Below are 23,207 nucleotides of genomic sequence, written 5' to 3' on the forward strand. Positions count from 1 at the left end.
AAAATGACGTGGGAGTCCCCCTAAATTCCATACCAGGCCCTTCAGGTCTGGTATGGATATTAAGGGGAACCCCGGCCAAAATTTTTAAAAAAAAATGACGTGGGGTTCCCCCTAAATTCCATACCAGACCCTTCAGGTCTGGTATGGATTTTAAGGGGAACCCCGCGCCAAAAAAAAAAAAAACGGCGTGGGGTCCCCCCAAAAATCCATACCAGACCCTTATCCGAGCACGCAACCTGGCAGGCCGCAGGAAAAGAGGGGGGGACGAGAGTGCGGCCCCCCCTCCCTCCTGAACCGTACCAGGCCACATGCCCTCAACATTGGGAGGGTGCTTTGGGGTAGCCCCCCAAAACACCTTGTCCCCATGTTGATGAGGACAAGGGCCTCATCCCCACAACCCTGGCCGGTGGTTGTGGGGGTCTGCGGGCGGAGGGCTTATCGGAATCTGGAAGCCCCCTTTAACAAGGTGACCCCCAGATCCCGGCCCCCCCCCCTGTGTGAAATGGTAAGGGGGTACATAAGTACCCCTACCATTTCACGAAAAAAGTGTCAAAAATGTTAAAAATGACAAGAGACAGTTTTTGACAATTCCTTTATTTAAATGCTTCTTCTTTCTTCTATCTTCCTTCATCTTCTGGTTCTTCTGGCTCTTCTGGTTCTTCCTCCGGCGTTCTCGTCCAGCATCTCCTCCGCGGTGTCTTCTATCTTCTTCTCCTCGGGCCGCTCCGCACCCATGGCATGGGGGGAGGCTCCCGCTCTTCTCTTCTTCTTTTCTTCTCTTCTTCTCTTCTTCTCTTCTTCTTTTCTTCTCCGGGCCGCTCCGCAATCCATGCTGGCATGGAGGGAGGCTCCCGCTGTGTGACGGCGCTCCTCGTCTGACAGTTCTTAAATAACGGGGGGCGGGGCCACCCGGTGACCCCGCCCCCCTCTGACGCACGGTGACTTGACGGGACTTCCCTGTGACGTCACGGGGAATGCCACAGGGAAGTCCCGTCAAGTCACCGTGCGTCAGAGGGGGGCGGGGTCACCGGGTGGCCCCGCCCCCCCGTTATTTAAGAACTGTCAGACGAGGAGCGCCGTCACACAGCGGGAGCCTCCCTCCATGCCAGCATGGATTGCGGAGCGGCCCGGAGAAGAAAATGAAGAAGAGAAGAAGAGAAGAAAAGAAGAAGAGAAGAGCGGGAGCCTCCCCCCCATGCCATGGGTGCGGAGCGGCCCGAGGAGAAGAAGACAGAAGACGCCGCGGAGGAGATGCTGGACGAGAACGCCGGAGGAAGAACCAGAAGAGCCAGAAGAACCAGAAGATGAAGGAAGATAGAAGAAAGAAGAAGCATTTAAATAAAGGAATTGTCAAAAACTGTCTCTTGTCATTTTTAACATTTTTGACACTTTCTTCGTGAAATGGTAGGGGTACTTATGTACCCCCTTACCATTTCACACAGGGGGGGGGCCGGGATCTGGGGGTCACCTTGTTAAAGGGGGCTTCCAGATTCCGATAAGCCCCCCGCCCGCAGACCCCCACAACCACCGGCCAGGGTTGTGGGGATGAGGCCCTTGTCCTCATCAACATGGGGACAAGGTGTTTTGGGGGGCTACCCCAAAGCACCCTCCCAATGTTGAGGGCATGTGGCCTGGTACGGTTAAGGAGGGGGGGCCGCACTCTCGTCCCCCCCTCTTTTCCTGCGGCCTGCCAGGTTGCGTGCTCGGATAAGGGTCTGGTATGGATTTTTGGGGGGACCCCACGCCGTTTTTTTTTTTTTTTTTTGGCGCGGGGTTCCCCTTAAAATCCATACCAGACCTGAAGGGTCTGGTATGGAATTTAGGGGGAACCCCACGTCATTTTTTTTTTTTTAATTTTGGCCGGGGTTCCCCTTAATATCCATACCAGACCTGAAGGGCCTGGTATGGAATTTAGGAGGACTCCCACGTCATTTTTTTTTTTAATTTTGGTTCGGGGTTCCCCTTTGGGGAATTCCCATGCCGTTTTTATCAATGAACTTCTATGTGTATTGTCGGCAATGCAATAGCCGCGAGTAGTTTTAAATGAGTTTTTTCCTTCAAAATGTCATTTTGCTGTCAGACTGTTCTAAACACAGGAAACATGCGCCCCTTTACAGGCACACTATAGACACCCCCCAGGTACGAAATTTAAAGGGATATTACACTTTTATTGTTTGACTTTAAGCATTATTAAAATCACTGCTCCTGAAAAAACGGCCGTTTTTAAAACTTTTTTTGCATTGATCCATGTCCCCTGGGGCAGGACCCAGGTCCCCAAACACTTTTTATGACAATAACTTTCATATAAGCCTTTAAAATTAGCACTTTTGATTATTCATGTTCGTGTCCCATAGACTTTAACGGTGTTCGCATGTTCGAACGAACTTTTTTCCTGTTCGCATGTTCTGGTGCGAACCGAACAGGGGGGTGTTCGGCTCATCCCTAATCTGTAGTAGCCTATGAATCTCCCATAAGAAATGTCCCTTTACAATGGTGGTCAGTGGAAAGTCTCCACTAATAAAAGTTTCTTTGCATTGTTAGCCAGTATAAATTCTCCATTGATTAAAGACCCTTTATATTGCTGTTGATAGAAAGTATCCACCAATAAAAGACCCTTTACATTGTTTGAGGGAAAGTCCAGAATGATAAAAACACCCTTTACATTGTTGGTCAGTGGAACGTCTCCAATAATGAAAGTCCCTTTACACTGTTGGTCAGTAGAGGGCCCCCATTAATAAAATACCCTCTACATTGTTAGTGGTGACTTTTTCTTCAACAATTAAAATCACTTTACGTTGATTATCAGTGGAAAGCATCCACTGATAAAAAGTCCTCTTACACTTGTGGTTGTTGGAAAGCAAAGAACCCTCAAGTTCTAGAGGAATATGGAGGTTTCTGACCTCCTTTCACAAATGTATATGCTGTTGTGCTGACTCTTTGGTTTTAATACTTATTGTAGAAGTAGTTTGTAGCTCTAAAAAAAAAACAAAAGTCCTTACTGACATATATGTATTTTGGGATCAGTGACTCAAAGCATTGAAGCCAGGGCCCACCAGGCATCTAGCATTTTTGGAAGGAGAAATCAGTGATGTCAACCTCCATATTTCTTGTAAGGGGTTTCTTTTATTTATTTATTTATTTCAGGTACTTATATAGCGCCGTCATTTACGCAGCGCTTTACATATACATTGTACCTTCACATCAGTCCCTACCCTCAAGGAGCTTAAAATCTAAGGTCCCTAACTCACATTCATACATACTAGGGACAATTTAGACAGGATCCAATTAACCTACCAGCATGTCTTTGGAGTTTTAAGAAAGTAGTGTACAATTAAAATCCCCCTTTATACTGTCAATAAGAAGACCTTTTTGCATCCCTCATAAAGCCTCACTTGCAACAAGTTATCACGCAAAATCTATCCGAATTCTCCCAATATATTTATTAGTAGGCGGAAATAGCTTTGCCCTATGGTGATCTCCTCATCGGATCAATAGCAAGCTAACAGCTGGGTGGAACTGGCAGAGTGGTTTGTCAGAGAACATCCTGAAACCACTGTACAATATAGAGGAGACACTTCTGAGCATTCATCTCCTGTTGGCTAAAATTATGCTTGCCCTGGCAAGGAGGTCAACGTGCTCATGTGCTAATAAGGAATATTCAGAGAGAAGAGATTGACAGAGGTGAGCTCATGAATAGGATGCTTCTCCTTTTATTGCCCAGTCAAAGGGAGAGGAAGGGACAAGACCTGCAAGTGTCACTTAAATGCAGCAAGAGAAAATCAGGTCTTCTGCCCTGCCAGACACTGCTTTGCTGTGTGACAGAGCTGTGTAATTCCTAGGACTAGATGGCTAGAAAAATATATTTGTGGCAGGTAAACAGCTCCAATACATGCATTTCATTAGTGTATTTAGCTGTTTGTCTGGAGTTCAAGCTTTGAATGATTAGTGCTTAGTACACAAATAGAGCACAGGCTTATGCATCTGTGTTTAATTTGTATTCATGTGATTATATATTCTCTATTCTCAAACTATAAAAGTGTAGTAATACCTATTTTTTAAGTTGCTTTACCGTTTACTGTCTTTTCTTATTTGCCAGCTATTCCACATATTACAATTACAAATAAAGTTGTAACAAAAAATGAGAGCGTCCTGCGTAGTGTCATCTCTGGGTTCTACCCGGTGGATATTGATATTAAATGGCTCCGGGATGGAAAGATACTGGACAACGTTATCGTGGAGAAACCTCAGAGAGACCCGGATGGGACGTACAATGTGAGGAGCTCAGTAACAATAACACCCACCGAGGAGGACAGAGAGCAGATCTTCTCCTGTAGAGTCCAACACGAGTCTCTTACTACACCTCTCCAGGAAGACTTCCAGCTGGTTTATGGAGGTAAAGACACTAGTTATTCTAAGAAATACAAATCGCCCCCTCAAAGAACCCCAATATGGACTCAACACTCTTAGCTACCAACTTTAATTATATACTGTATCGAAAAAATGCTTAAAACAGTCCCAATGACTACTGCATAGAAATTGCTATGTCTAGTTACATATGTGGCATAACTATCATTCATGACTTACAGTATATGTATTCTGTACCCTACGAAGTAAATAACTATCAACAAGAAAGGCGCTACCACTAGGTGAACCAGGCAGCCCCCCTAGAGCGCACTGCCACTTAGAGAGCAGCCACAGCCCCTGTCCCAGTGAAGCCCCAGGCATGTATTAAACTGTGTGAAGGCTGGAGGGACACATGTGTGGGGGTGAGAGTGCAACACTGGGGGGACTGGAGGAGAAAACATGGAGGATGGAGAACTAAAAGTCCCAGCAATCCCCATTCAGTTTTTCTGGGAGACATATCTAATCTGCCATATATTATGAATATATATTATTATGTTATATTATGTAAATGTAGCGCTGACAAATTTTGATCAGGCGCTTATTTGTAAATTTAGTGGGTTATCTGTTCTGTATATAGTTCAGAGTTAATTTATGGCTAAATTAGCCTCTGTTCCAGCATTGGCTGTGTTGCGTGCAGTTCCACACTGTTGCCTGTAGGTGTCGTTGTCACCATAGGTCGGTGTTGGAAAAGCAACAAGCTGAAGTGTATTGAGTGCTCTTCTTTCCCAGAGGTAACTCGGCAGAGGTGGTCCACTGCTATGCATTCTGGGAGAGAGTATTTAAGGGACAAACGCCATGTGCTAAAGGGAGTTGTACCTTGTGGCCCTCCAGGCCGGAGGGCTGCGTTGCTGCAGCTGTGCAAGTAGGCCCAGAAGCCTGTCTGGGGCCTACTACTACGGAGATGGTCCTGTGCTGTCTGTCCTGCGGGAAGAAGCCGGACAATTGAATAGACCCAGGGGAGGACCTATCTTGGAGAGGACCGTGCGGAAGGCTGGTCTCAAGAGGGGCCTGGTGACTCAATTGGAGGATGCATCTTAACCTAATCTACCGCACAAGTACTGCCGGGTCGGCTTAAAGGTTCTGGTGCTGTGTTGCTGTTCATCTAAAACTACTACGTCCTGTGGCCGAGGATCGTATAGTTATATTGTTCTTCTCAAGTCTGTGGCAGAGACTTTTTGTTTGTGCTGCGCTCCGGCTGCTAGGTCAGTTAGAGAGACCTATCCGGGTGGGCAAAGATTTAATCTTGGACTAAAGGCATATTCGTCCCCGAGATTTCAATTCCTCAGTGATTCAAAGAAAAAGGTATTTAAACCTTCCTGCAACTCTTGTTCTACCTCTTTCCTGCTACTTCTTCCAGTTATCTCCCATTAAAGCATTGGAAAAGTACTAAAGTGACTGGTGCCTACATTGTCAGATACAAAGCTCAACATGGACTCTAAGTTCTTGTATTGGTGAAATTACGGGTAAAGAGGTGAAGGTAACAGCCCGATATAAATCAGCAGCTCCTTCGGGGGTTAGTGCTACATAAATATATCATTAATATATTATATATATATTATGAATATATACCGTATTTATATAATGTTCTATTGTGTGTGTGTGTGTATATCTATCTATATCTATATGTAGCGCCCTCTACTTTAGGGTAGGTGCGATAGTGTGGTTTGGTAGTACAGGATCTATTTACAGGTAAATTTAGCCAGGCCTGTGGTCTTTTTCTAGGCCTGGTTGTTTTGATTCAGAAGTGGGAGTGTCAGAATAAAGGAGGGTGTGGCCAGAGGAGATACCTCCTCTACCTGACGGTGAATTGTTCTGGAGAAGGAGAGGATGGGCTGACAACTGAGTGGCAGGAAACTCATATGAGAGTTCTGACAAATCATTAATTTGTTTGGTTGAAAGGAGGTCTCTCATATAAGGGGGGTCACATGCTCCGCTGAGGGAGGAGGGCTTGGGGCCCGAGGAAGGAAGGAGGGCCCGAGGAAGAAGAGGAGATCGAGAGAAAGAGAGTTCCAGGAGGCCGAGGGCCTGGGGGGCCTTGAAGGAGAATAACATTGAGTAATGCTCTCAAGGAAACTCCAGGGTGGACATCTGGAGTGCAGCGGAGCCAGCATGTAGCGCTGGGGAATGTTCCAGGCATTCTCACGCGGGCAAGCGAGGAGAAATTAGCAGTAAAGTAGAAGTAGACCGAAGTATAGACTTTCTGTGACCAGGAAAACAGACTGTCGATTAAGGAAAACAGGTCAGTGTAATTCAGAGAAACAAGTGCAGGAGCCATAAGAACAGTAACTTCCAAGGACTGAGGGGCATTAGTAAGTAGGTCATGGAAATAGGCAGTGAAGGCCTGTGACTTAGTGTTAATACTCCAAAGGAATTATATCAGGCAAGCAGAGGGAATTATTCAGAGTTATAACTTTCTGTTCAACTTGGGAGTTCTGCACAGGGAAAGTCCATTAACAAAAGCTACGGCTATGGATGACACCCTCCCAAACTGATCTGGCGGAGCATCTCATATCTACCTATGGATAGACATTGACTGTTTGGTGTTGTTTGCTTTGCAATGGGAGATCAGGAGCGGGGTGATTGACAAATGTATATGAACAAATCAGCAGCCCCTACGGGGGTACCGCTACATATACATATATGTATATTACACTATATTAATATATTTTGCTATTATTATGAATATATTATGAATATGGTTTTATAGTTGTATCCACATGTTATAAATAAATAAATATGTAATAAATTATTATAATTTCTACCAATGTCAACCAGCATTGGAATAGAGAAATAATGGCAGAAATTTTGAAAACGTTACAAAGATTCAAGTTCCAATAAACTTAAAATTCATGCCCCATATCGACTGGGCAGAATGTTAATTACTTACTCAATAGTACTGCTTTATGTTCTTTATTTAATGACATTTTTTTAAAATGAATGACATTCAGTGAATCTTGTATGTATGCAAGACAAAAACAATTCCATAGCTCAACTCACCAACCAGTCTGCTGACCAACCAATTTAACCTGTCTAACCGTTTGTTAATAGCAGGGGTTTAGTTAGCACACATTTGAAAACGCATGTGAAAGGCCAGTTATAGGTGGGGGCAGTGGCCAGTTTTTTGTTACTGTTTGTATATATGGTCCGGGGACACACTGGGCACCTTTGCTGCCATTGTGCACTTGCTGGGTGTCCAGTGTGCTCCTGTTACTTTAAGGGGGCCTGGGCTGCCTCCAGGCTCACCTGCCCCACATCTATCCATTCCATGCATGTGCTTCCACTGTGAAGACATTTATAAATTTGTAGTGTAAGAACTGAAAGCAACACAGGGTGCTGCGACGAAGCCTTGCAGCTTTCACATGCGTTTGCAAATGTGTGCTAACTAAACCCCTGCTTTTAACAGATGGTTAGACAGGTTAATTTGGTTGGTCAGCAGACTCATTGGTGTGCTGAGCTATGGAATTGTTTTTCTCTTACATGTATATGGACCTCCATGTGCTCCTTGCTGTGAAGGCCAGTTATAGGTAGGGGCAGTGGCCAGTTTTTTGTTAGTGAATCTTGTATGTAGATCAACTTGTGAACACCCAAATGTGATCCTCCACCAGTCGTACCCAACTGATTCACCGACTGAAGTGGCTGGTAAACTTTTAAACCAGCAGCTGCGCCTTAATGCAATCAATGCTAGGATCCAGAGAGCTGTTTAAGCCATACATGAACTCTTCTTCAAAACTCAAACCATGGCACCCACATATATAGAAGAAGAGGAGGAAGGAAGCTCCAATATTGTATTATCATTTTTAAAAGGTTTATTTAAAAACATATACAATCAATAAACTCACATTTAACAGCTTTTGAACCAGCCGCCGCAGTCATAGGGCGTACACACGGTCGGACTTTGTTCGGACATTCCGACAACAAAATCCTAGGATTTTTTCCGACGGATGTTGGCTCAAACTTGTCTTGCATACACACGGTCACACAAAGTTGTCGGAAAATCCGATCGTTCTGAACGCGGTGACGTAAAACACGTACGTCGGGACTATAAACGGGGCAGTGGCCAATAGCTTTCATCTCTTTATTTATTCTGAGCATGCATGGCACTTTGTCCGTCGGATTTGTGTACACACGATCGGAAATTCCGACAACGGATTTTGTTGTCGGAAAATTTTATCTCCTGCTCTCCAACTTTGTGTGTCGGAAAATCCGATGGAAAATGTCCGATGGAGCCCACACACGGTCGGAATTTCCGACAACACGCTCCGATCGGACTGTGTGTACGGGGCATTATACTGCAGCAGGTTGGCTCCCCTGCGCGAGCCGTCGTAGCTGTATGTCGGCTCTTTAAGATGACGGCGGCGGCCCACGTGCGCCCAAAGCGTATATCTGGAGCCGATGCGAGTGCCGGTTCTCTCAGGGGAGAGGAGGCAGATTGTGTGTTCATACTAACTATGAACACAGATCTCTCTCCTCCCCTAGTCAGTCCCATCCCCCCCACAGTTAGAATACACCTAGGGAACACAGTTAAACCCTTGATCGCCCCCTAGTGTTAACCTCTTACCTGCCAGTGACATGTATACAGTAATCAGTGCATTTTTATAGCACTGATCGGAGTATAAATGTCACTGGTCCCAAAAATGTGTCCGATTTTGTCCGTCGCAATATCGCAGTCCCAATAAAAATCGCTGATCTCCACCATTACTAATAAAAAAATAATAATAATAATAAAAATGGCATAAATCTATCCCCTATTTTGTAGACACTATAACTTTTGTGCAAACCGATCTATATACGCTTATTGCAATTTTTTTTTACCAAAGAATACATATCGGCCTAAACTGAGGAAAAAAAAAGTATATATATATATCTTTTTAAATTGGGATATTTATTATAGCAATTGTCACTTAAAGCGAGGCAGTGCCGTATCGCAAAAAATAGCCTGGTCAGGAAGGGGGTCAATTCTTCCGGGGCTGAAGTGGTTAAAAGTGTCAGACCCAATACTAGGCATAGTCAGCATATGTGTTCCTGATCACCTCCGGCCGCTCAGCTTGGTATGCGAGCTGTGAGTGTAATCCTGGATAGCGTGTTGATGTCAGAGTCCTTTCCCTGCCCTACGCATTTCATCATACGTCTTCCTGGAGTGGCAGGACGTCTGAAGTACCGACGCCATTTTATTTATGGGCAAATAGCCCTAAGATTGGTCAACAACCTGCTGCTGCGCTGATTGTGGATGAAAAACGCTATTTGTACATACATGATATCAAATGGTTAATTGCAACATGCTTTATACTATCACTAATACAAACGCTGGACAAATATAATCTGAAATATACACGCAGTCAAAATGCAGCAATGAATAATACTTTAAACAATCAAATATACAATTTAAGAGAACTCTAAATTGCCCCAATTCATTAATGGTATAAAAAGCTGAATATATGAACATTCATAATGTTTTTTAAGCGGCCAGATACGGAATTACTCCAGACTGCCGCAAAAAACTGAAGCATACTCTAATGTATCCTAAACGAATATATATAATTAGTGCCAGTGACCCAAAAAAGTAATAAGGTACTGCAACACACTCTATTCCCAAACCATCATAATGTGCCATAGACAACTCAAAAACATTATCCACAGTGGAAAATGCGAACATTGGTCCAATAAAACATAATTGTCTAGGGTATGTAAATCAGAAATTAGTCAGAAAACAATTGAGGTCTATATCATTCTGATTTCTAATTTCTGACTGTTTTCTGACTAATTTCTGATTTATATACCCTAGACAATTATGTTGTCAGATGTTTATACTGAAATATTAAAACAATTTTATATTTATGTAAATAAGTGTCAATCTAAAATAAGGAGATTGTCACGTGTTTCCACAATTCAATAAAACAACTCAAATTCTTTTATACACCCTAAGTTGAAGACAAAAGGATGTGAACCAATATTGTGCAAAAATATATATATTTATTTACTAACAATTAGTGCAAAATAATATCAAAAATACAATTGGTGATAACACAAAGTATATTCCTACCTGTCCATAATGTGTATAAAACAGATGCTAAGATTATAACCTCAAACTTTAGTTTTAAAATATCAACGTAAAACTAAATAATGCCCCGTACACACGGTCGGATTCTCCGACAGAAAATGTTCGATGGGAGCTTTTTGTCGGAAATTCCGACCGTGTGTAGGCTCCATTGGACATTTTCCATTGGAATTTCCGTCATACAATTTGAGAGCTGGTTCTCAAATTTTCCGACAACAAAATCCGTTCTCGTAAATTCTGATCGTGTGTACACAATTCTGATGCACAAAATGCCACGCATGCTTGGTAAGCGCTCAGTCTGGTAAAACTAGCTTTCGTAATGGAGATAGCACATTCGTCATGCTGCAATTTTTTAAATATCTTAATGCAGCGCATTCTCTTCTTCTTTATAATTCTATAATAATGAAGTTGTTTTGCTGCTCATATTCACACAGAGTTCTGACAACCTGATTTCTTTATTATTTCTTGTGATCTCATGAATCCATATTATTTTTTATTTTCGACAGATCTCCATAATAATGTTTATAATTTATTGTTTTTGTTATTCTTTTGTTTTTTTTATCAAGATCTACAATTTTTGTTTTTTTTATAGTGATCTCCCTAATATTTTTTTCTTGTTTTGTGTGTCAAGTTACCACAACACCATTATTATCTTGTATTTTTTAATCTCAAGGAGGTTGTTTGGTGTTGGTGTCCCTTGTTAATTTGACATTGTATTTTTGAAATGTACCTGCCTACTCGCAAACAAACTGTCCTTTTTAAAGTAAAACACATAGGCAAGTATTTCAGAAAAAAAATATCCTTTTATTAGGGGGTCATAACAAAATAAAGAGGAAGGCAACGCTGGAGAAACTGCTGAAATTGGCGAAGCCTTTGTACCCCAGGGGACATATATGTCATGTGCTGCTGTTCCTGATCTCTTGGAGTCCTGGACCGGATTGTGCTCACTATTATATGGACTCCTCGGGAAACCAATTTTGGATGGCATACAACAGCCTGCATCTTTTGTCAGGCCAGACTGAACCCAGGCCATCACTTTTTTGTCTTCCTTCCATGCTTCCTTCCAGACTGTGGTGTTGGAGGTGGAGGAGGAGGAGGATGGTCCAACTCACACAGATGTGTTTTGGGTGTGAGTTGGCCCCTAAACCCCTTATTTTGGGTGATGACCATAATTTCCTCACACAAGAGGCGTTGGCCCTCCTCCATTTGATGCATTTTGTATGCAGTCATGCATGCAAAGACCTCTTGGAGAGTGGGGATGGCTTTGAGGGCCTCATTAGCCTCCCTAGCCTCCCCAATCAGCCTGAGTGCTGCCTCCTCCACGTTACTCCCCTTCCTGGCCCTTTTGGTTTGAAGGTGGAGGGGAGGGACCTGAGATTATGTAAGGCTCCTACCGGGCATGGCCACCTCCTGGCTGCCACATTCCCCCGCCACCTCCTGGCTGCCACATTCCCCCGCCACCTCCTGTCTGCCATAGGCCATAGCCTCCTGTGTATGAAAAAGGGACATAGTTTTACTTTATTGTTCATCATACACAATTTTCAGCTCATGACTGTTGCAAATTGAATGTTAATAAATAGAAAAGACTATCATTCTGACCCCAGCATTTTCATTTTTGTCCCTTGCATTTTTGGCCACTACTGTCTATTGATATATAAAACACTTTAATAAATCAGCAATTAGTGACCAATAATAACATCTAGTTAACATAATTTATTTTAAAACAAGAAATATGTTGAACAATGCTATACCTGGCTCAAGCTGGGCTCCTCCACTTCTTCCTGGCTGGAAGGCCCAGGGTGGGCGTCGGAAGCCTCAGCTGGGGTGTAAGGAAGCATGGAAGGTAGGGTTGAGAGGGATTCCCTGACTTCAGTCTGGTCTGCCAGAAAATGAAGTCTGTCATAGTACCATAGCCTGGGTACATAAATGTCATCTGCTGCAGCTCCTGATCTCATGGATTTCTGGACCTTAGTACGCTCACGATTATATTTGCTCCTCAGGCCGCCAATTTTTTTTTTCAAATAGGTGATGTCTGCCATGGGGACCTGCGGCTTCACCAACTCCAGCAGTTTCTCAAGCGCTGCCTGCCTCTTGATTTTGTTATTATAATGCAGGTGTTTGACCTGCCACAGACAGGGCAGCTCCCTGTACTTGTCTATGAATATTGGTAGAAAGCTGTGGTCTTTGAACCCATCCATTTTCTCTACAAGTCAGGCGAAACTCTCTTAATCTTGACCCAATATAGGCCTCAATCTAGGAGCAGTATAGGCCACTGATGCACCAAGTTCAAATTGTACCTTCGTTATAACGATCGTCGCTTCCGATACACCGTCCTCCACTCACAGATCGTACGTACGGCGCACGCGTGTTACGCTTTATATACACTGCACATGCGTGAAACCCCTCCCCTTGACGTTCTTTCTAGTCTATTCCCTGCCCCTTCTCTTTCGGCGCAGTGGGTAGAGAACATGGCGGTGACACAGCAGGTGCATGCAGAGTAGAGCAGCAATGACGAAAGCCCGGAGCCACAAACTTTTCCAATCCCGGAGGAGATTTAAGGCCTCAAATATGTCCTTTGAAGAGATGGTGGACATCTTAAAGAGGGCCAACTATGATGGGAAGCATGGACTTTACCTAAACCCAAATGCCAGAAAGGCCAAGATCATGACTAAAGTTGTGAAGAGTCTGTGCCGAAATTTCGGGGTATGATGATCCAAGGATCAACTGAGGAAACGCTGGTCAGACCTGAAATTGAGGAAGCAGGATCAGTATAGAAGAATCAGGAGATTTCTTCAAAAAAGTAAGTAGTTGTCATGTGTAGTATTATTATTATTATTATTATTATTATTATTATTATTATTATTATTACTTGCATGCTGCTCCATGTGCTTTTCATTACTGTTGTACATTTTAAAATGGCAACTTTCATGCTCATGGGCACAGTAATCGGTCGTAGAAAACATCATTCGTTCGCCCACTTATAAGATGTTTTTGGCAGATACAGGTTAACTACATTTGTTCAGGCCTATTTGTATTAAAAGAAGTTTGTTGTCTACATGGGTTTGTAACTAGAATGAAATGGAAACCTGATTCATTGTAAGGAGAGGACACTCAGCAACTGTTTACACATCTGGACGCAGGAGCACTAGTGTGGGACACCAGAACAACCTTTTTAGGGTAAAAAAAATATATAAAGAAAGAATTGCGCTAGGTGCATGAGTAGTGTAAAAAATTATTATTTTAAGCCGTGAAGGATGTCCTGCAGCTGAACACTATAGCCCCGATATTAGGCCACAAAAGATAGAAGTGAAAAGAAAAAGTGCAGCACTGGACAAATACCACAAACAGTATGTGTGATATGACAGTGACAAAACACTGTGCAGAAAGTGACTGAGATCTACTAAAATATTGAAATTAGCATCAGATGAATTAATAAAAATCTCATAAAAATGTAATTGTGCAAATGAAAAATTACAAAACTAAGATAATATAAATAAACAAGAAATATTGTGAGAACAGTTCATAAAGTGAAATGGAGTCCAAAAATGGGATATCCAAAGCAAGACCCTGGGTCTATATTTCACCGCTGGTGCTGCCCGTCACTTGATAGTAAAGAAATGGAGGTTTACCGGAAAGCCTGCCACCACCCTTGTTCAGGGGGGTCAAAACAGGCTTAGTAGAGTGATTGAAGCCACAGGAAACGCTGCTGAGATCACGCTAACTTCCTTGATGAGTAGCCGATCAGCAGAAACAGGAGACACCTTAGATGATGTATTCCCAGGAGGCAGTTACCACACAGCAATAAGCAGGCACTTCCATAAATCCGGTTAGGGCAATCCGTAAATGTTCCAAAAGAAAAGAGGAGACTCTGATAGTGTAGAGAAACTTTGGCCAATTTATTCAAAATTTAAAAGCAATCACGTAAAATTCCTAGCAGGGATAAGGAGTAAAGGAAAACCCACTGCTATTAAAAACAAAGCGCGCATGCGCGATGCGTGTCCACGTTGTGACCCTACAGCCGTTTCATCACAACTGACGTCATCAGGGGTACGCAACCGCGCACGCACCTTATAAGTCCGAATATACAAGTACATATTTTAGGGGCACACCCTACAATGCGTTTAAATACAAGATAGTGCTGCTATAAGACCTACAAACAGTATAAAATATTTTACAGCGCACACATACAAGAATGACATTTCCTGCAAGGCTAGTTAAAAACACCTGAACATATTCAAAAAATACGGCGGTTTAGTCACACTATATGGTCATATAGTGCTAAGCCCACTTACTGTGACAGAGTACCCCGAATTAGTGGGTCCTACTCTAGTAATAGAATGAAAAAACCTGTGTCTCAACCATGGGAGCTGAACTCCTCTATGTGGGAGAACTGAAGGGGATACATCCTATACACTGGTGGCCACTAAATAAGAGGTAATGAGGAGGGGGAGGGGTGCTCCAGCCCAAAAAACCTGGTCAGGGTCTATTCCAATATACAAGTACATATTTTGGGGGCACACCCTACAATGCGTTTAAATTCAAGATGGTGCTGCTATAAGACCTACAAACAGTGGCCACCAGTGTTTAGGATGTATCCCGTTCAGTTCTCCCACATAGAGGAGTTCAGCTCCCATGGTTGAGACAAAGGATCTTCCATTCTATTACTAGGGTAGGACCCACTAATTCGGGGTACTTTGTCGCAGTAAGTGGGCTTAGCACTATATGACCATATAGTGTGACTAAACCCCCGTATTTTTTTGAATATGTTCAGGTGTTTTTAACTAGCCTTGCAGGAAATGTCATTCTTGTATGTGTGCGCTGTAAAATATTTTGTATTATAAGTCCGAATGGCACGGCGAAGAGTGCAGCCGTTGGCTGATGGACAACAGTGCTAGAACCTGATTGGTCTAATTACAGATGACTCTAGCCTCCCAAAATAGGTCAGTTTACTTAACATAGAGGTGGCACTCCCCTAAGACCTACAGGGCGGACAAAAGCAGTATACATAAATAGAGCCTAAAAATAGTATTGAGAAAATAGCACTAAAACAGTGCCATCTTGAGGACATTTAAGAAAATACTTAAAAAATTATATAAGGCTCAGGATAAATACTTTCTAGAGGGGTATACATAAAAGGTGTATATAAATGATATGTATAAATACATATTTAGATATAATAAATATACACATAGCCTAAACAGCCCCCTAATGGATGTAGATCAATATGTAAAAAACTATCAATGTTGCCAAAGCAAAATTAGTAAAATACAACAAGAAAATTCTAATATATATTCATGAATTAATAAACATGGGGACAGATATATATCTGACGTGTAAAGTGCAAGGGAGAGTGCAGATGTAGAATATAGAATTAACATATATAATTAAACTGCAGAGTAAAAACCAATATTACAAACATGAACTATGGAGGACATCAACAATTATTAATGAAGCAGTTGATGTCCCACTCTATGTTCAAGCCATTGGGGGCATGGGAACCAAGCTTATAAATCCAGTTAGTTTCTGATCTGGATATGGTTCTCTTGCCATTACTGGCACGCCAGTGGGGAATATATTTTTCCAAACCAATAAAGATAGTACCACTAGGGTCTCTTTTATGTTTAAGGTTATAGTGTCTAGAGACACTGTTTGTCATAGCCTTTCTTTATATTGGTAATGTGCTCCCCTAACCTGACGTGCAACATGCGGATGGTACGTCCCACATATTCTAAACCGCATGGACACCTTAGGAGGTACACAACCCATTTAATGGTGCATGTTATGAACGATTTATTAGGATATGTGACACCTGTGCCCTCCGATGTGAATTCAGTTAATCTTCTGTCACGTAGTGCATTCACCTTGCAGACTTTACATTTCCTGCAAGGAAAAAAACCTTTAAGGTCCCCAAAGAAGGTTGGGCGTGTGGGTGGATCCGGAACATTAGGTGCTAATATATGTCTAAAGCTAGTGGCTCCCCTAAATAGTACACAGGGTTTATCAGATAACAAAGGCCCAAGGATGCGGTCATTTTTAATGACCGGCCAGTGTCTTTTAATGATTCTTTTAATGGCCCAGTGCTGACTCGAATAAATAGTCAGAAAGGCTAATCCAAAGTCCTCTCTGTCTTCAACCTGAGGGGGTTTGTCACCCAATAGGTTCTTACGATCCCTGTTCCCTACCTCAGAGATTAAAGAGTCCAGGGCTGCATTATCATAGCATTTATTCAAAAATCTGGATTTCAGGATTAAAGCCTCCCTTTGAAACTCATTCACATGGGAACAATTCCGCCTTAGACGCAGAAATTGGCCCTTGGGGACAGCTGACAACCAAGAACGATGATGGCAGGAATCTAAAGGGATAAAACTATTCCTGTCAGTTGGTTTAAAGAAAGTGGATGTAGTAATCCTGCCATTAACAATTGCGATTACCAAATCAAAAAAATGGATCTGGGTCAGACTGGCCTCATAACTGAGTACAATACCCCTATCATTATTATTGAGAAAGGATAGGAAGGTGGTCACGGATTCAGAATCACCGTCCCATATACACAGGACCTCATCTATAAATCTTCTCCACATGACAAGCTGTGATGGCCTATCATGTAGAACCACATCCTCCTCCCATTTGGCCATAAAGAGATTGGCCATACTGGGAGCAAATTTAGCTCCCATGGCCACTCCCTTCGTTTGTAAATAATGCGCACCAATGTGCCAAAAATGGTTATGCTCCATCGAGAAGTCCAATAACTCCATCACGAAATTACATTGCGTGGTGGAGATATTGGAGTCTCGATAGAGGAAATGTCGCACGGCCTCATGACCCAACTTGTTGGATATTGAAGTATAAAGCGACGCGACATCAGCGGTCACCAACGTATAAGTGGCCTTCCACTCAATTTCACTCAACAAATCAAGGACATGTTTAGTGTCCTTAAGAAAAGAAGGGGTACCCATCACCAGTGGTTGTAAAAAGTGGTTAATAGATTTAACCACACGTGAAGTGATAGAGTCTATACCACTGATGGGTCTTCCCGGAGGATTGGTCAAGGACTTGTGAATTTTCGACAGTATATATATTACCGGTAATCGGGGAGCTAGTGGGACCAAATGCTCCTTCTCTTTTTTATTGAGAATCCCCATGTTGTATCCTTTGTTGACCAAAACACTTAACTCCCGTTTTTAAATGTGAGGGTTGGGTCAGACGGCAAAAGGGAATATGTGTCTGAATCAGAAAGGATCCTTAACATCTCTTTAGAGTAGGAATCTTTATCCAGAATGACAATGGCAACGCCCTTGTCAGCGGGGTGTACGATAATGTCCTTCCTATTGCACAAAGCCTCCATTCCAACTCTGATGTCATGTTGAGGCTGCACCACTCTTGTTCTCAAATTAGCTAGATAGTTCAGTACCAAGTCCCGAAAGACATTGACATTAGGCGCTGAATTCCCTGGAGGATTGAAGAGCGAAGCATTGCATAATCTGGAGTGGATAACCACAGATGCCTCCCTAGTTAGCTGTCTAGCCGGGCTGCTCAAAATATAGCTTTTGAATATTTAACATACGCGTATATTTCTGCACGTCTATAAAAGTTTGAAATTGATTAAGATTCCGGGGTGGAACAAACTTCAGACCTTTATTTAAAGTAAACAGTTCTTCCTTTGTAAGGTGGTATCATTCTTTTCAGCCAGCGGTCGGCTTTCATGTAAAAGCAATCCTAGCAGGCATCATTCTGGTATAACCACTCAAAGTCGTGAATGGTGTACCTGAAGACAAAAAATGGTTAACAATAAAACACAGTAAACGGTAAAGTATAAAAAATTGCATACCTGAAAAGTAAACATGATAAAACATAATAACAATAAAACATTGCAGAATAGAATACAGTAAAAAAGAGCAGAACAATAGAGAGAGAATAGAGAGAGAGAGAACGATAAAACGACAACTTTTTTAAAATTTTATATATATATATTTTTTTTTACACTTTTTTTTGTAACTAACTTTTATAACTGTAACCGGTTCCAGGTTCGGGTCTCTCAAAATGCGATGGCATCTTGGGAGACCCTGTGAAAGTGTGCCTAGTCTGTGCAATGCTGTACCCTACGCTAATACTCAACCAGTGAATGGTAGGTTCAAAACATTCACCAATGCAAACACCAGGATTGTCAGGACAGGAGGGACAATAATAGCGGGTGTCACGCCTATATCCGCGCTTGCTGCAGACACGACATCTTTTTTGGGGGGGTTCGCTGGGTAGGGGTACTCGGGAGGACAAAAAAATGCCTCTCATGCATCCGACTGCATTTGATTGGGGATGTGAATGGGGGAAGTACGGGCGCTGCAGAAGTGGTGGGTTCCCAATTAGGATTGGCGAATGCAGCAGGAAGGGCACTATGGGCACGACGGGCCTGTGTTTGTCTTCTTCTTGGTGGCAGCGGGACACTACTTGTGCTTGCCACCTCACCAGCTTGAACTGCACTTATGGGACTCACCACGTCACCAAGTGTTACTGCAGTGCTGGTTTGACTATGACCGGGGTGTACTAGGCCACTGGTGCTTGCCAGTTCACCAAAACGCTACCAAAAAAACTGTTAGCGATCGCAGGGATCAGGCCTGATTCTGCGAACGCTGCAGTTATGCGTTTAGTGTTTTGTAAGTGACAGTGATCGATCGATACTGCACTTGGGTGGGCTGGCCTGGGCCGGGCGGAGGGGCAAAACGCAGGTGCTAGCAGGTATCTGGGCTGATCCTGCTAACACTGCATTTTTGGAACCCTAAACTGCTGGGGACGCTATTATAGATCTGATCAGATCAGATATTGATCCGTACAGATACTATACCACTAAGGGAGGCATATGCTGCATGCGTGGGTGTTAGCGGTACTGGCGCTAATCTGACACTGCCTGGGGCGACGCATATCACCGCCGGACGATCAGGGGGCTAAACCTTTATTCGGTAATAAACGGCGGGTGCCCTGACACTATAAAAAATAAACGAACTAACCAGTGTCACCCGTAACAGTTATACGGTGATCAGTGGTGAAAGGGTTAACTAGGGGGCAATCAAGGGGTTAAAACATTTATTAGATAGTATATGGGGGTCCCTGTCGCTATAAAACGCTGACGGCGAACCTAAATATTTACCTCCCTAACTAGCATCACCAGTGACACTAATACAGCGATCAGAAAAATGATCGCTTAGTGACACTGGCGACAGGGGGTGATCAAGGGGTTAAAACTTTATTAGGGGGGGTAGGGGGGTATCCTAGACCTAAAGGGGGCTAACAGTAACTTCCCTAACACAGTAACTGTCACAAACTGACACCATGCAGTAATCAGAAAAAAATAAATAAATAAAAAACTGCTTGGTGTCAGTGTGAAAGGGGGGGTGGGGGGATTAGGGGGTGATCGGGGGGGATCAGGGGGTAAAGGGGGGTGTTTTGTGTGCCTGGCATGTTCTACTGTGTGTGTATGTTACACTCACATTGAAGTCTTCTCTCCTCGGCGCCGGAGTGGAAAATACCGAGCCGAGGAGAGATGACATAATTTCCTTTGCTGCTGTTTAGCATACAGCAGCAAAGGAATGATTTGATTGGCCGGCGGCGATCGTGAGGGGGGGCCACGAACGGATGGTCTCCCCCTCATCTCTGATAGCCGCTGGTCAGAAGCGGACCGCCTCGGGCACCGGGGGGGTCCGATCGGACCCCCCGCCCGTGGGAGGCAGATCACGTATATGTACGTGATTCTGCCTGCCCGTGCCACCTTGCCGACGTACATCGGCATGAGGTGGTCCTTAAGTGGTTAAGCTCCTAGGGACCATATTCTCTTTCACATATTCCTCCAAATATGCTATGTCCCATCTGATATGCACCTCAGTGATGGTAAGATTTTTAAGCCTGAGGAAACAACCTGCCAAGTCATCCCTTGGATCATCCTTACCATCAAAAACTCCGTGGTGTCAGTGACCACCTGGGATCTATACTCAAAAATATCTATTATGGAAACACCAGCTGTAAAAACTAAATATCAAAACATGCACAAAATATATAAAGACAGAATTGCGCTACGTGCGTGAGTAGTGTAAAAAATTATTATTGTTATAAAACCGTGAAGGATTTCCTGCAGCTGAACACTATAGCCCCGATATTAGGGCACAAAAGATAGAAGTGAAAAGAAAAAGTGCAGCGCTGGACAAATACCACAAACAGTAGAGTGGAAGGCCACTTATACGTTGGTGACCGCTGATGTCGCGTCGCTTTATACTTCGATATCCCACAAGTTGGGTCATGAGGCCATGCGACATTTCCTCTATCGAGACTCCAATATCTCTACCATGAAATGTAATTTCGTGATGGAGTTATTGGACTTCTCGATGGAGCATAACCATTTCTGGCACAATGGTGCGCATTATTTACAAACGAAGGGAGTGGCCATGGGAGCTAAATTTGCTCCCAGTATGACCAATCTCTTTATGGCCAAATGGGAGGAGGATGTGGTTCTACATGATAGGCCATCACAGCTTGTCATGCGGAGAAGATTTATAGATGACGTCCTGTGTATATGGGACGGTGATTCTGAATCCATGACCACCTTCCTATCCTTTCTCAAAAATAATGATAGGGGTATTGTACTCAGTTATGAGGCCAGTCTGACCCAGATCCATTTTTTGGATTTGGTAATCGCAATTGTTGATGGCAGGATTACTACATCCACTTTCTTTAAACCAACTGACAGGAATAGTTTTATCCCTTTAGATTCCTGCCATCATCGTTCTTGGCTGTCAGCTGTCCCCAAGGGCCAATTTCGGCGTCTAAGGCGGAATTGTGCCGATGTGAATGAGTTTCACAGGGAGGCTTTAATCCTGAAATCCAGATTTTTGAATAAAGGCTATGATAATGCAGCCCTGGACTCTTTAATCTCTGAGGTAGGGAACAGGGATCGTAAGGACCTATTGGGTGACAAACCCCCTCAGGTTGAAGACAGAGAGGACTTTGGATTAGCCTTTCTGACTACTTATTTGAGTCAGCACTGGGCGATTAAAGAATCATTAAAAGACACTGGCCCGTCATTAAAAATGACCGGATCCTTGGGCCTTTTTATCTGATAAACCCTGTGTACTATTTAGGGGAGCCACTAGCTTTAGACATATATTAGCACCTAATGTTCCGGATCCACCCACATGCCCAACCTTCTTTGGGGACCTTAAAGGTTTTTTCCTTGCAGGAAATGTAAAGTCTGCAAGGTGAATGCACTACGTGACAGAAGATTAACTGAATTCCCATCGGAGGGCACAGGTGTCACATATCCTATTAAATCGTTCATAACATGCACCACTAAATGCGTTGTGTACCTCCTAAGGTGTCCATGCGGTTTAGAATATGAGGGAAGTACCATCCGGATGTTGCACTTCAGGTTAGGGGAGCACATTACCAATATAAAAGGCTTTGACAAACATAGTGTCTCTGGACACTATGACCTTAAACATAAAAGAGACCCTAGTGGTACTATCTTTATTGGTTTGGAAATATATATACCCTACTGGCGTGCCAGTAATGGCAAGAGAACCATATCCAGATCAGAAACTAACTGGATTTATAAGCTTGGTTCCCATGCCCACAATGGCTTGAACATAGAGTGGGACATCAACTGCTTCATTAATAATTGTTGATGTCCTCCATAGTTCGTGTTTGTAATATTGGTTTTTAGTCTGCAGTTTAATTATATATGTTATGATAATTCTATATTCTACATCTGCACTCTCCCTTGCACTTTTTACACGTCAGATATATATCTGTCCCCATGTTTATTAATTCATGAATATATATTAGAATTTTCTTGTTGTATTTTACTAATTTTGCTTTGGCAACATGATGGATAGTTTTTTTACATATTGATCTACATCCATTAGGGGGCTGTTTAGGCTATGTGTATATTTATTATATCTTAATATGTATTTTTACATATCATTTATATACACCTTTTATGTATACCCCTCTAGAAAGTATTTATCCTGAGCATTATATGATTTTTAAGTATTTTCTTAAATGTCCACAAGATGACACTGTTTTGGTGCTATTTTCTCAATACTATTTTTAGGCTCTATTTATGTATACTGCTTTTGTCCACCCTGTAGGTCTTAGGGGAGTGCCACCTCTATGTTAAGTAGACTGGCCTATTTTGGGAGGCTAGAGTCATCTGTAATTAGACCAATCAGGTTCTAGCACTGTTGTCCATCAGCCAACGGCTGCGCTCTTCACCACGCCATTCGGACTTATAAGGCGCGTGATGGCTAATGATGCGGCGGTGAGACGCCAAAAGCACCCGGGACTGCCTCCAACCGGGGGCCGTGGCGGGCAGCCCAGCGGGGACGACACAGACAGGCAGCCAACAGGGCAGACATGGGACCACGGGGATCACTGCTGATAAAGTGGAAATTGAGCAGGGTTAAAGAGTGCCGAGGGTGGCTGGAGGTGAGGGTGTGGGAGGGGAGGAGGGGGGAAAAGAAAAACTTGTGCTGGTGAAGGGGATAAAGGTGAAATGAAGGCTGGCAGTAAAGGGCTGCCAGGTAGTTGAGTGATGATAAACCAGAGTAGGCAGATGGTAAAAGTGAAGACCAGAAGCCATAGAGAAGAAAGTGCAAAATGACGAAAATACCTGTGTGAACAAAAGACCAACTGAGGAACAGGAGGTTGCAAGATGTGTGCGGTGAAGTGTACAGGAAACCTCGAGTGCCGAAGCCGCCCGGAAAGA

At 43.2% G+C, this 23,207-nt stretch overlaps 1 protein-coding gene across 1 annotated transcript in view; it reads left to right on the forward strand.

Annotated features, from left to right (window-relative positions):
• The window catches only part of LOC141147982 (tyrosine-protein phosphatase non-receptor type substrate 1-like), a 122,545-nt gene that overhangs the window by 51,727 nt on the left and 47,611 nt on the right, over positions 1–23,207 (forward strand). Inside the window, exon 3 of the mRNA XM_073635138.1 lies at positions 4,097–4,393. Within this exon, the coding sequence (XP_073491239.1) occupies positions 4,097–4,393 (297 nt within the window). The remainder of the gene's footprint in view (positions 1–4,096; positions 4,394–23,207) is intronic.

Source organism: Aquarana catesbeiana, linkage group LG06 (genome assembly GCF_042186555.1).
Source record: "Aquarana catesbeiana isolate 2022-GZ linkage group LG06, ASM4218655v1, whole genome shotgun sequence".
NCBI lineage: Eukaryota > Metazoa > Chordata > Amphibia > Anura > Ranidae > Aquarana > Aquarana catesbeiana.